We start from the raw sequence: 14,346 nt of genomic DNA on the forward strand, positions 1-14,346 counted from the left end.
TAGGGTTCATTCATTCTACAAATATTCTTTAACTGGATCTCAGTATCAGGACCTTTGCTGGGTGGTACAGCATTGTTAGGTGCTATTCAGCTGCTATTCAGATCCACAAAATGACTACTCTTATATTATAGTGCTTTACAGTTTATAACTTAAAAAGCATTTCTTACCTCTCATCTCATTTAATTCTACATGTTCATTATGCCAACACATACATATGTAAAGAAAATCTTCCCTGTAGACCAGTTATTAAGATGATGATACTAATCTCAATTTTCATAGGAAGACAATGAATCTGAAGGAAGTGAAACGACTTATTCTGACTAAAAACCAGGTTATCTTGATTCTGGTTCCAGTTTCCTTTCTTTTAAACCACAGCTACCTGTAAAATCAAAACTTTTCCTTCAATTCTTATGCCTAATGTCCTCTGGCATTTGATAGTAGCATTTGATCGTTTATGCCACAAAAGCTTCAATACCATATCATTTAGAATAATCTACATTCAGATTTGATGGTGCAGCCTTACTTTCTGCATTTAAGTAATTTGTCCATTTATGGTCCTTAGGAATTTTTAATCTGATTTCCCCAAATAACAGTTGTGGTTTGGAAAGATTTTTTAAAATATCATAGCCACCCTGATGATTGGAATAAATCCAGTTTTTCCTTATAGTTTGTATCTATTTTGGTTTTACTCTCTGTTCTTCCAGTACGACTGAAACTTGTTCCAGCCAACTGTTGACATCATGGTAAAGAAAACACAGCTAGTTTTTTCTGTCTCCCAAAGGAGAAAAAAAAATTGTTGGTCCTTCTCTTTAACATAATGTATTTAAAGTACTTTAAAATATTTATCTAGCTTCACGGTCTTTCTCAGACTCATCTTGCCCCTATACCTAATGCTATATCCCTGTACTCATACTGACTTAATTTCTCTTTTTTTCTGGCTTTCCCATTTATCATTCATTCCCATAGCTTTTGGGATTGTGCCTTGTCTTTGTAACTGGCAGAGTAGGCATAGAGGACTAATTTCTTGACCACCCATAGGTGCTCCTTCTTTCAACTGGAGCTTTTGTCACTTGATTATGTTCCATTTAACACCTTATTAATACATTTTGATATATTGTTCCATAATTGTTTCTTGTGGATAAGTCTCTACTCCCTGGTGTGATTTTAATTAACAGTCCTAGAAGGCAGGAATTAGGCCTTAACACATCCTTTGTAAAGATCCCTCCAAGAAGAAACCCAAGAAAGAATGCATAGGATCTGTCTCGAGTGTGTGCAGTTATTCAGTTTTTCAGTAAATATTTATTTGAAGGCTTACTGTTTCCCATTCACTCTGCCAGGGATGTACAGTCAAGAGGTGGATCCACTGGGTTTACACTCTAGGAGGAGGTTCAGATTAGTAAACCAGATAATCCAAGACAGTGTGATCCTTGATTTGAGAGGATAAGATGAGTTGTTATGTATGTATATGGTCTGTGTATGTAAAGGAGGTTCCTCAGCAGCTTTGATGTGTCTGGGAGGGTGGCCTTTGAAATCACCTGATATCTGACGTATGAATAAGGTTGGCCAGATTTAGCAGGGATGGGGAAGAGTGAGGGAGGGGATTAGGACAGGGTTCGCATTTGGAAGAACACCCATCTATCTAGCTAGAGGGTAAAGAGGTTCATTGCTGCCAGAGCATAGCAGGCTGTAAAAGTGACAGGCATCTGGATGGCCTTGTTGTTTGGGCTTTATCTTGAACCTGAGGGTTTTTAAAGCTGGGAAACAGCGTGATCAGATTTGTAGTTAGAAACAATCCTCTGGCTGTGCTATGGAGGATGGTTTGGCAAAGAAGAGCGCTGTAGGAAGACTACTTAAGAGTTCACTGAGTAACGGAGGGAGTGATGATAGTGATCTGAATAGAGTAGGTTAAATAGATGGATTTAGGAGACATTTAGCAGAGAGAGTCCTCCAGTATTATTGGATTGTGGGGGAGGGGTGCTGTAAGAGAAGAAGAGACATGGTCAAGAGTGATTGGAAGTCCTTCAGTTCTCTGTTCCCCTCCCATTCCTCCATCATTAATTTTAGGCAGCCATAGATTTTGAGCTACAATATTAATAGTCATACAATACATACATTTGGACCCAATAGGACACTTATGTTAAATTTCACTATTTTCTGTAATCTCTATAGGAAGACTTTTAGATTATAGAGAGTAGTTTATATAGTTTATATGTTAAAGATACTGTTAAAAGATTAAACAGCATACTTAAGTATATAGTTTATAATAATGAAAAATTCATCTTATTTAATATTTCAGGAGAATGTAAATATATAATTCTATTTTTCAGATAAGTTATGCTATTAAAAATAAGTTAATTAATGATGAATTTATTAGACAAGAAAGGAACATGAACTTTTCAGTATAGAAAGAACTACCCACCCATTGCCAAGCCTTAAATGAAGATTAAAAAAAATTCTAGATTAAAAATATAAGGTAATGAAAATATTTGTTAGATACACAACTCCAAGTGGTTCCAAGGGTTATTAAGAGGCATTTGTGGCTCCCTGGAAGAGCCTGGGTCAATAATCAAGTGAAACAGTAATCACTTTGGGATTATGCTTCTTTAATAGGAAACCACCAGTGGCTAGTTCACTCCTAAGCGCCATCCAGACAGTTATTTCCCTCCCTGCCTTCATTCTTCTCCTCCTTTCTTCCTTTTTTTTTTTTTTTTTAATTAATCTGTTTCTTACCAGACCTCTCTTCGATTCTTGGACTTGAAAAGTTCTCTCAAGAGGTGTAAAAAAAAAATGAACCAGTACCTTTGTTTTAGTTTTGGTGCTACCAGAATCAGCTCTGTGATTATGAATTTGCCACTTCTGAGGAGCTTGATTTCTACACCTGTAAAATGAGAAAGCTGAAGTAGATTATTGATAAGGGGACTGCCTTTTCTTTTTCCTGATCCTGTATATCCAGTTGCTTCCGGGCCTTTGTTTGAGGGTCCCATTGGTACTTGAGATTGTTATCAGAGCCACCCCTTCATTTGGTAGCTTCCTTGGTTTGTCCCCTGCCCCCACTGGCATAACCAAGTGAATAAAGGGTATGTAACTAGAAAGCAGCCCCAGGGGAGAAGGAGAGGCAACACAGCAGCTGAAAGTCCCATGTTTAAATACTTAGAATCTACACATAGCTCATGAAAGTTGCCCTTTTGTAACATTCCCTATTGCCATTACTTTTGTTATTTTTTTTTTAACCAGACAAGTGTTTGAGTTTTTTATTTGTTTTGCTTTTGTGTGTGTGCAATTTTTTAACTGGGGTGGGAGAGGTGGGTGGTTGCTAAAGAGGGCAGAGGAGAAACCACAGAAGGTTTTATTATAAACTGTGCTGCTTCTGGGGACATAAAGCATAGATTTCCTTACAAAGGTTATAATTCTCCCCCATCCCAAATTCATTATGGCAACCCCACCAACACATCCATCTTCAGGTACTGCTATATAAGGGATTTGTGACCCTTTCCTTCATTGCTAATCTAGGTCCTCCCAATATCCACCCTAAAGCTCATTTCCTTCAGGAATGCTGATTAACCTCACTGTTGATCACCAATCACATTTAAGCCCCTTGGACTTCATTAAGTATTATTCTTTATAAACATATTTAAAATAGGTTTAGGTACAAAATAGAAAAATACCAAGTCATTTTGTATATGTTGTAGTATATACAGTAATATCTTACATTGCATATTTTAAATACACTAGAAATAGGGTGACTTTTCACATATTGATAAAGATATTAGGGGTAGCTCTGCTATAAAGTCATTTGACCTGACTTGTTTTCTGTGTTCATTGTGATTGCTGTGACTTATTGAAGTTGATCTCAGCTTCAAAATTGGCATGTATGGTTTTGCAAAATGGTTTTTAAAAGGGCTGTAAAAATGTGGTCATTTAAAGCTGTTTCAGAAAATGTATTGCTCCTGCTGTGATACCGAAAACAGCATTTTTAAAACTTATATCTACATAGGTTTGATCATAAAATGGATAGTTTCAAAAGCTGCCTTGGTCTATATCTTGATGCATTTAAATTTTTTTCATTATTTAAGTATATTTGGAGCATTTTAAATTTGAAATGGATCTTTGAACACCTGTATGGCTGCTGGACCAGTGGTGGTTGGGTTCATTGGTTTGCTGCTGGTGTCATCTCCACAATCTATCATTCTTATAAGAAATGACTCCTGTCAGTTGGAGATAAACTTTGCACTGACAATTATCCCTCGCCCCCATTATTGTCATTTCTTTAGCCATCACTGCTCTGGTTTCTACAAAAGCGATGATTATGTAATTGCAACACTTTTTCCTCTTTCTGATACAAAAGACTGAAAGTTGCCCTTTGCTGACTTCCTTTGGGATGTTCGTTTTAACTTTTGTTTCACTAATGAAGACCGCGCTGGTTTGCCTGCTATCCTAGGATTAGTGGATTGCAATCTTCTAGGGAAGCAAAGGACTAGGTCTAATTTATATGTAGCAAAATTGTGGTTGTAGTAGAAATTTGTAGTAGAATTTGTGCAATGCAGTAGAATAGGATTAAATTGCTTTGAGGAGTCCTTTGATGCACACTTTTGAATGAATGAATGTTTTTGCAAGGAATGGTCTCTTGTAAATCTCAAAGTCCGCTAGGAAGAGTACTGGGGTCTTTGTTTTGAACTTGCAAACGGGAATAATTCTTTACCACTAACCCTCCCTCCCAACCCCACCCTCTACTCCGTTCTCATTTGCTTATAATTGTCAACGATCATGATCTCTAGACCCACGCTACAGTAACAAGTTCATTAGTGGTTTTTAAGTAAGATGCAAATCGAGGGAGGACTTCGTCTTCACTTTGGCACAGGTGGGACTGACTTGGGGAAGACGCAGCGGAGGAGACAGTTTAAGCAGGGTGACTCAGTGTCAACACTAACCGTTGCTTTTAAACTGGCCAGGGAAAATACACCAGTCATTGTTATGATGAAAACAACCGGGGGCGGGAGTCGGTGAGGTTAAGAATCTAGATAAAATTTGGACAAAGCTACCGATAGCACAGGAACCGCAGCTGGAGAGCTGGCGGGGCGGCCGCTGCACCTGCCCGGGGCGCGGGCCGGCGGGCGTGTCCGCGGGCGTGGCGGCGGTGGGCGTGTCCTGGCGGCGGTGGGCGTGTCCTGGCGGCCGCGCGGGTGGCGCCGGCGGTTGGAAGGGGGCGGAGTTGCCCTTGGAGGCGGCACCGGGCCTTGGCCCCGAGGCCCGCCGCGCCCTATCGGGCCCGAGCCGAGTGGCCCTGCGGAGCCGGCGCGCTCCCGCCTGCAGGGGGAGGGCGGACGGGGCGCGGGGACCGGCCAGGCCGCGCCGGGCGCTGTTTCTCTTTCACTTTCCTTCGCTCTGAGGCCGGCGCAGTGGCGGGCGAGGAGTGGCGTCCGTGGCGGCCGCTGGGTAGGTACCGGGTGGGCTCGAGAGGGCCCGGGACGCCGCCGCCCTCGTCTCCCAGCCCAAGTTTGCGCCCCAGGCAGGAGAGGCACCTCCAGACACCTGCCGCGGCGGCCCCGCCTGGAGCACGGAGAGCCTTCGGGGGCCAGGGCCACTCGCTGGGGGCGCGGGACTTCCAAGCCCAGCCCTCACTCTCGGGCTGGGAGCGCGGCGGGCCGCCAGCGCCGGCCCCGGGGGAGGCGGCTGGTCCTCCCCGCGCAGCCCCGGCCCGGTCGGGCCCGAGCGGCGCGTCGGCGGGGCCTGGGCCCGCGCACCTGCCGGGCGGGCGCTGGAAACGCACGGGGCTGAGCCTCCGGGTCCCGCGGGCGGACGCAGAAAGTTCCCCGCCCTGTCACAGCAACTTCTCCTTTCCTTTAACTGTCTTGGTGACAGGGCTCAGTGCCTTGTGATCTTACTACCACCGCAGGTCGGGACCGGGCATTTTCTCTTTCAGAGGACTTTCTCTTACTTTGGAGCTTCACGGCAAACCTGTGGGAAACGCAGGGCAGTTAATACCAAATGTGTAGAGGAGGAAGCCGAGACCCAGGCACGGATATTAAATGCTTTGCTTAAGGTCATGCAAGGCTAAGGGCCAGAACCCTGATCCCCCGTCTGTTAATTATGTTTTCTTTCTGTTACACCCTCAAACACGATTTCCTGAACGGATAGGATGATTATACGCAGAATTTATTCCTTGCACATTCGCAGTGGGTATGTGTTGATGATGATGCTTTTTACTTTTACAGTTAATTTCTGCTTGCCAATGAGTTAACAGCTAAAATGGGGGGAAGTTCTTGTTTCTAGAATAAACTTAGGAAAATCAATACCTTCTTTCATGTTGTGTTTTCTGAGAGGACGCATTCACTGTAAGAAACCCTTAAAACTTTTCAAGTAACCTTATATGCAAGTCGACCATGCAAAACGTTTCTAGAAAAATTAATGACATTCAGTTGTTGCTGTATACTAGCCTTATGTATATTGTCTCATTTAATCCTCACCATTCGAGGAGGCTGGCATTGTTATTTTCTTTTTATGATTTAAAAATCTGAGATGTAGGAAAGTAACATTGCCCAGGTTATATATCTGCTATAATAAATGTAACTGGTTTCTATTGAGGATTTTTCATTCTAATAGAGGAAGTAAAGAATGAATGTGACTGTAAATCAAGATAAAAGGAAAATGTAACAGGAGAGAAGTAGGGGTTAAAAAACTAGGGAAAGATTGCACTGAAGTTAGCATCAAAGAAGGATTTTAGTGGATAGATAGGATGCAGAGGAGAGGAAGGGCTTCTTGGATAGAGGGCATAGAGCCACTAGAGTGGAGAAGAGTGATCTCTTCAGTTTGCCTGAAGAAAGGGTCTGTATGTTAAGGTAAACCTGTGGAGGGACATACGAGACAAACAGAAACATTTTTTTATTTGTAAAGAGGAGACACTGACATTCTTTAAGACGATGGCCCAAATGTGATAGAATAAAATACACCTGATAGAATAGGAAATGGACTGCAGGTGGAGAGGTAATATACAAGTAGAGTGGCTGTGTGTAGAAGGGAAAAGGACATCGACTTGATTTGACTACTAACTGGATGTAGGGTGCAAAATGGAAACAGAACATTTTGATAGGGAGAATGATAACTTCAGTTTTTAATCTTCTAACTTGTATTAGCAGGGATTCCTAATAGAGCAGTCAAGCAGATAGTTAAAATGCATTACTGAAGAGGTAAAGCTATCAAACTGGAGTTAATAGCTTTGGATGTCATTAGTATAGAGGTGATAGTTGAAGCTCCAGGGTTGGAAGAATTTGTCATTATTCTGAATTAAACTATAGCCAATTTACAAGTTAATGGTGCAGTGAAGGATATGTTCTAGTCACCTATTCACCCAGTTTGGAACATGTAACACTTGCTGTTAATAGAATATGAGGAATTTGACACCTTTTTCTCTCATCTTTTTAAAATTTTGGAAACAGATATGGGGAAGCAGAACCACCAAAAGGAGTGATGATCAGCTATCTCATGATAAATCTGGATGTTAGTTCTCATGCCTCGGGACATCCTCTTAGGAACACCACACCAGCTCCTGGGATCAGAGTTGCATCTACTTAGTACCCTTCTTTGCCTGAACTACTAAAGCCAGTCTCAGCTAACCACGAATGGCTACTCAAAGGAAACACTTGGTGAAAGATTTCAATCCTTACATTACCTGCTATATCTGTAAAGGGTATCTGATCAAGCCAACGACAGTGACGGAATGCCTCCATACCTGTAAGTATTCTTTTGGGTAATCTACCCATCAAAAGTTACATGTTCATTTGTTCTTTTAAAACTGCCATGTTTTGTTTCTGTCTAGCTAACTTTTAAAAAATGAATATTCTAAGAATTAACTTTGAATTAATTTTGAGAATATTTGTCGTTGGGATACCATTGGCATGAAATTTTTCTTTTGTTATTTGAATCTTAGTAGTTGACTTTTACTGGATCATAAAATTTCTAAAAATCATAAGCATGTTATTGATTATAGTTTTTTAGAAAGTGAACTATTTCAGGTTTTTTATTTTAAAAATCTCAGAGGTTTTGTTAGAATATGCATACTCTAATTTACTCATTCTTAAAATGGGATTCTTAGGCCAGCAGCATCAGCATCACCTGGGAACTTGTTAGAAATGCTGATTATCAAGCCCCACCCTAGGCTTAATGAATCAGAAACTCTGGGAGTGGGCCCAGCCATCTGTATTTGAACAAGCCCTCCAGGTGGTTCTGAAGCATGCTCTCAAGTTTGAGAATCATTGTTCTAATATTATATGCATGGAACTCCTAACAAATTTCATTCTCACCTGTCTTATTGGAAAAGAAAGAGATGTTTTTATAGCCACTTACGCCAGTATTACAGATACTTTTGGTGTTTCTGCCAGTATGATTTCATTTTTTATTTCAATGAAAGCAATTCCAGTAAATTCTAGTTTATTGCCTATTATGTGCATCAAAGTAGATACTTTATATAGTTGATTTCATTTTGCTTCACAATAACCTTGGAGCAGTTTGAAGAGTGGACATAGGGGGAAGAGAGTATAGAGATTATCTTCATTTTGTGGATGTGGAAGCTAAGAGTTGAATAACTTGCCCAGTCTCACAGCTAATGAGTGATGAGCATGTATTCAACTTCAAAGACCATGCTCTTTCTAATATAACATGATACTTTTTTTTTTTTTAGTAAACCTTCCTTTTCAGCTATTCTCACTCTGCTGAACTGCCATAATATTCTAGCAGTAGTTTTAAATGGGTACAAAATGAAATCACCTGGAAATGGTTAACGTGACAAATTTTGTTACATTTATCTTACCACAATAAAAAAAAAGAATCACCTGGGAAGCTATTAAGCATGCACCTGTTATATGGTGGGTCTTGTGGTATGGTCTGAGCATGTGTATTTTGGAAAAGCTCCCCAAGTGGCACTGGTATATACTCCTTTGGGATTCAATTAGCAATTAGCTATGAACTGTCTTGCATTATTAATTTGCTGTTACCCTGTATCATTATTTAACTTAAACAGTTAATAATTAACTATCATTGAACAGATGTTTGCTGAGTACTTACTATGTATCAGGCCCTGTTCTGGGGCACAGAGAATATAGCAGGGTACAAGATAATCAAAAATCTCTGCTCAAGAAGTAGGGAATTACATTCTAGTAGGGAAAACTAATAAATATACGCCATGTTAGTGATAAATGCTATGAAGAGAAACAAAGCAAGATTGTAGATAAGAGAGATGAGGTTATTTTATATAGAGTGAAAGGGTCAGCTTCTTTGATATGATGACATTTGAATAGAAACCTGAAGGGATTGAACTCTGGATATATGGGAAGAGCAGTCTGTGTAGAGGGAACAGCAAGTACAGAGGGCTTGAGGTGGGAATATGCTTGGCAGGTTTAGGGAACAGCAAATCAGTTAGAAGCCTATCACTGTAGGTCGGCTTAAAGATTATAGGGCCTTCAGCCAAGGTAATAAGATGTGAGATGGGCCGGGTGCTGTGGCTCATGCCTGTAGTCCTAGCACTCTGGGAGGCCAAGGGCGGAGGATCACTTAAAGTCAAGAGAGTCGCTTGAGCTCAGGAGTTGGAGACCAGCCTGAGCAAGAGCGAGACCCCGTCTCTAATAAAAATAGAAAAAAATTAGCTGGGCATGGTGGTGTGTGCCTATAGTCCCAGCTACTTGGGAGACTGAGGCAGGAGGATTGCTTGAGCCCAGGAGTTTGAGGTTGCTGTGAACTAGACTGATGCCGTGGCACTTTAGCCTGGGTGACAGAGAAAGACTCTGTCTCAAAAAAAAAAAGAGTTAACTAAAGAATCAGTAAACATTTTCCTATGAAAACTCGTAAGAAAATGTCAATATTTTGGCCTTACTATTCAAGTGTGAAATATATAAATGAAACTTTATTATTGGTGAGCAAAACCAGACATGGAATCTGCCTTTCTGGACCATCTGGTCAAGTGAAGAAAGGGTAACCAAATTAAGAAATGTACAAAATAAATTCAAATACTGAGAAGTGCAATGAAGATGTGACACAGGACGATATAATAGCAGATGTGTATCAGGATATTGGACCAGAATGAAATGCAAAAGAAGGAACTGGAGTGTTTTTGTGAAATGCCTAAAGCTGCAGGTCCTAGGCCTTCGCAGATAGGGACAGTAGCCCTTGGTCCTGGCTTTAGTAGAGGTGCTGAGGGCTGCATCTGGGTAGGAGGTGGGGATCATTAGTGGCTCTACTGCTTTGATATGGATAAATGAAGTTATTTTAGTCTTCTTTCAAATTACTATGCAAATGCATTTCTATTTTTCTCTTTCCTCCTCAGACCAAATAGGTTGCTGGTCCCCTATTCTCCCATAGAGAAATTCTGGAGCCAGCATTGCTTGGCTGCCCTGTGGATGCAGAAGGAAGGGCCCAAAGGGTGAGCCTGTCAAAAGGAAGGGGGAAGCAGGGATGGTGGAGCAGCCCTGTGTCCCAGGCTCCTGGCAAGGAGATGTAAAAGAAAGGGATCATAAAAGTCATATCTTTAACTAGACTCGTATTTCACCTGCTAATACCACTTCCCTTCAGTAGGCCAAGGACAATTTGATAAGTAGATAAAATTTTAAAATGAGTTAAGATTTTCAAACACAAACGAGTTTTAGCTTTAAATGATCACTTAATGCTAGATGAACTCAATCCACATTAACCATAGTTAACATATCTGTGAGATAATTTTAATAACCTAACAAATGTAAGGAAATAAATGTGTTCACACAAATAATTATTGAATTATTTAAACTAATTACATGTCAGGTACTTTGCTAGCCTCTGGGGTAGAGTAATAAATAAAACGAATTTGGAATTTATAATCTATCAGGCAAACTTCTTATAAGCCATAAAAAATTTTAACACACATATTTGAATGTATCTTTTTCTTTCCTTATCTACTCTGAGACTATGCTGATGCCTCTCAGATCTTTATTTCTGGCTTAAACCTTTCTTCTCAGCTATAGAATCCTACTGAATGTCCACTTGAATGTCCCGAAGCCACCTGGAACTCAATATATCTAAACATAAATGAATGGGATGCCAACACTCAGTTGTCCAAGCAAGAAATATGCTCCATGCTTGCCTCTTTTTACCCTCATTAACAAAACTGTGACAAAGTCCTATCAGGTCTCTCTTTAATATTTTTCAAATCTGTCCCTTCAATTCTCTCTTCCTCTTCCTGTTCTCATTCCAGCCCTCATTACTTCTCACCAACGCCACTGCAGTCTATTCTTAACCTGTGTCAGAGTGGCAGTAATTATAAACAGCCAACTGTCTTTAAATCATTGTCACTTTTTAGCCTACTCCAAAATTTCCTAAAGGTACCCTATTGCCCTTAGAATAAATTAAAGCTACTTAAGTGTGACTGATTTCTGCCTAAATCTTCTCCTCCACCATCTTACACACATATATGTGGATACTTGGTTCTGCTCTTTGCTTGGAATGAATGTTTGCTCTGTGCCCAGCTAGCAGTTACCCATTCTTTAAAACTCATCCACTCTAAGATGTGCCACCCACCTGCTACCACATACAGATTTGGGTTAAGTGTCTCCTTAATGTCTGATACTTGAGTGCTCAGTAAAGCTTAAATGAATAAATGTATGGCTAATACGTTGATTATAATATATTTTTATTTTCAAAGATTAAAATGCAGAGATGGGTAACTTGAGAGGCATGTAGGCAATATGAATTTCGAAAAACATCTTCTAGAATCTGGAAGGATCTTGTGGGTCTTAGGTAGGGAGAGGGAGAGACTGGATTGGGGACTAGAAATTGATGGCCCTAGAATAAGGGATGCTCTGTCATTTTGCACCAGGGTCCTGAGAAACTTTTTGAAGCTGCTTAAAGTGTATTTTCTGGTGGTTGCATAGGTTGATTCTTAGGAATAAAAGGTTGTTTATAGACATAGAAGTTTGTGGTACAGGAAAGGAAAGCTTTCTTTCTGCTTTTTCAGAGATGATGGCTGTAATCCCTTAACTAAGAATGAATTCTTTTTTTTTTTTGAGACAAAGTCTGGCTCTGTTGCCCGGGCTACAGTGCCATGGCGTCAGCCTAGCTCACAGCAACCTCAAACTCCTGGGCTCAAGCAATCCTGCCTCAGCCTCCAGAGTAGCTGGGACTACAGGCATGTGCCACCATGCCCAGCTAATTTTTTCTCTCTATATATATTTTTAGTTGTCCAGATCATTTCTTTCTATTTTTTAGCAGAGACGGGGTCTCGCTCTTGTTCAGGCTGGTCTCAAACTCCTGACCTTGAGCAATCCACCCGCCTCAGCCTCCCAGAGTGCTAGGATTACAGGCGTGAGCCACCGCGCCCGACCTAAGAATGAATTCTTTGCACAAACACATTGTTGTACTCATTTTTTAACTTACACAATGAAGAAGCGTTAATTTATAATTAAATATGGTTGACGTAGCAAGAGACTTGGTGATTTTATGTGGTAATATGTAAAGAATAAAGGAATAACTTAATCATAAACTGGCAAAATTTAAGTACTACCAACCATTTAATGTTTTTGAACAAGTATCATAAATACGCAAATGCTTAAGGTAGAGAAGACTCATACTTTGATATTTAATATTTAAAAATCTTACACTACATACATATGCTTCTCAAAGTTCAGTCTCTGGAATGGCTGCATCTACCAGCAGCATCACCTGGGAGCTTATTAGAAGTGCAAATTCTTGGGCTTCGCTGTAGTCCTACAGAATCAATCTCTGGGGAGAAAGCCAGAAACCTGTAATAACAAGCCCTTTAGGTGATTCTGTGGTACACTAAAGTTTGAGAAGAACTGCTCTGGACCAGACATTTATAATATTAGCATCTCTTAAACTAGGAAGCTTGTACTTTTAATCATATAATAATTAAAATAAATGCTAATAAACTATTAGAATAATAGCTGTTTGTTGAATGTTTGTCATATGGGGGGTTATGAGCTTTATATTTATTGTTTTATTTAATCTAAGATCCCTTCGAGTTAGGTGATATTATTTAATCATCAAGTGTTGAATAGCACTGACATGTGCCAATCATTATTCTAGCCACTGGCAACACAGCAATAAACATGACAGACATAGTCTGTGCCCTCATAGAATTTATGTTCTAATAGGAGAGACAGATATATGTAATAAACAAAGAATGTAATTTCAGGTGTTGTATGTAACAAATGCTATGAGGAAAAATAAAATAGGTCTTTCTTGGGAGTTACCATTTGAGCAGAAACTAAAATAATAGGAAGGAACAAGCTATGAAAAGGTAAGGGCAATAGCATTTCAGATACTTATTCCAAGTTTTTTTGCAAAGACGAGACCGAGAAAGGTTAAGTAACACAGCCAATAAATGCTAGATCTGGTTCCGAGTCCTGGATATCTGACTCAGACACATCTGCATAATACATTATGACATTTTTCTAATTTATTTTTTCTTCTTTCTACTTAGCTTTATTTTCCAAAATTTCTTTAAGCAACATGTTAATTTAACACACACACACACACACACACACACACATATATATATATAAAATAAACCTTTTGTAACTATGTTTTCTTGACTGTGTAACTTATATACCCAGTCAGGATCTGAATTTATTATTACTCTGAATGAAGAAGAAAAGATATAAATTGAACTTGCCAATAATATACTCTTTATAAAATTTCTTTAGAGTAAAAACTGTTTTTAGAATAAAAATCAAAGGCTTAAATAGAAATTATAGTTTCAGTAAGTGCAAATATGTTTTAGGTTATATTAGAAATGAGTTCATTGGTATACTGGTGGTACATGTTTCAAACAGTATTTTGGCAGAGAATAGTCATTCATTTATGAAAGTGTTTATGGTGTTCATTTTGATGACTTTTTAATATAAGAATTATAGGCATTAAACAATCTAGATGTCATCTGTTCGCATTAATGTTAAAGAATTAGATGTATGGTTTTTTAGCTTTTGAAACTATACATTAGGTAGCAAGGAATGTTTAAATAGTTGAGCAAAGCATCATAGGGAACATTAAAGGACAAAACTCAGGAGATAACAGAAGTTTAATGAAATCTTCTATACTGACTTCTGAGAATAAATTATATCTAGGTCGGAATGAGTTGGAACTAATATCAATGTTGGATTAAGAAAAAGTATGTAACCTAAAGCACAAAAGTATTTGGGGCTAGAAGTCATGGTCGGCATACAGGTATGTTCAGGAATAGCGCAAAGCTTCAATGTAAGTGTTATAAACAAGTATAGTCTAACTTTGTAGAAAAGACAAAAGATGATTTCATTTGGCTACTTAGAAGACTTTTCACAACTACTGATTTTTTTTTTTATTTCAGCATATTAT

The 14,346-nt window shown here is 39.4% G+C and overlaps 1 protein-coding gene across 2 annotated transcripts in view; it reads left to right on the forward strand.

The window, feature by feature from the left end:
* Positions 1-14,346, forward strand: part of PCGF5 (polycomb group ring finger 5) — a 113,859-nt gene that overhangs the window by 46,397 nt on the left and 53,116 nt on the right. For both annotated transcript variants that reach the window (XM_012659740.1, XM_012659741.1), the window contains exon 2: positions 7,434-7,728. In XM_012659740.1, coding sequence (XP_012515194.1) covers positions 7,617-7,728 — 112 coding nt within the window. In that variant the 5' untranslated portion in view covers positions 7,434-7,616. The remainder of the gene's footprint in view (positions 1-7,433; positions 7,729-14,346) is intronic.

Source organism: Propithecus coquereli, unplaced genomic scaffold (assembly GCF_000956105.1).
Source record: "Propithecus coquereli isolate 6110/MARCELLA unplaced genomic scaffold, Pcoq_1.0 Scaffold63, whole genome shotgun sequence".
Lineage (NCBI taxonomy): Eukaryota > Metazoa > Chordata > Mammalia > Primates > Indriidae > Propithecus > Propithecus coquereli.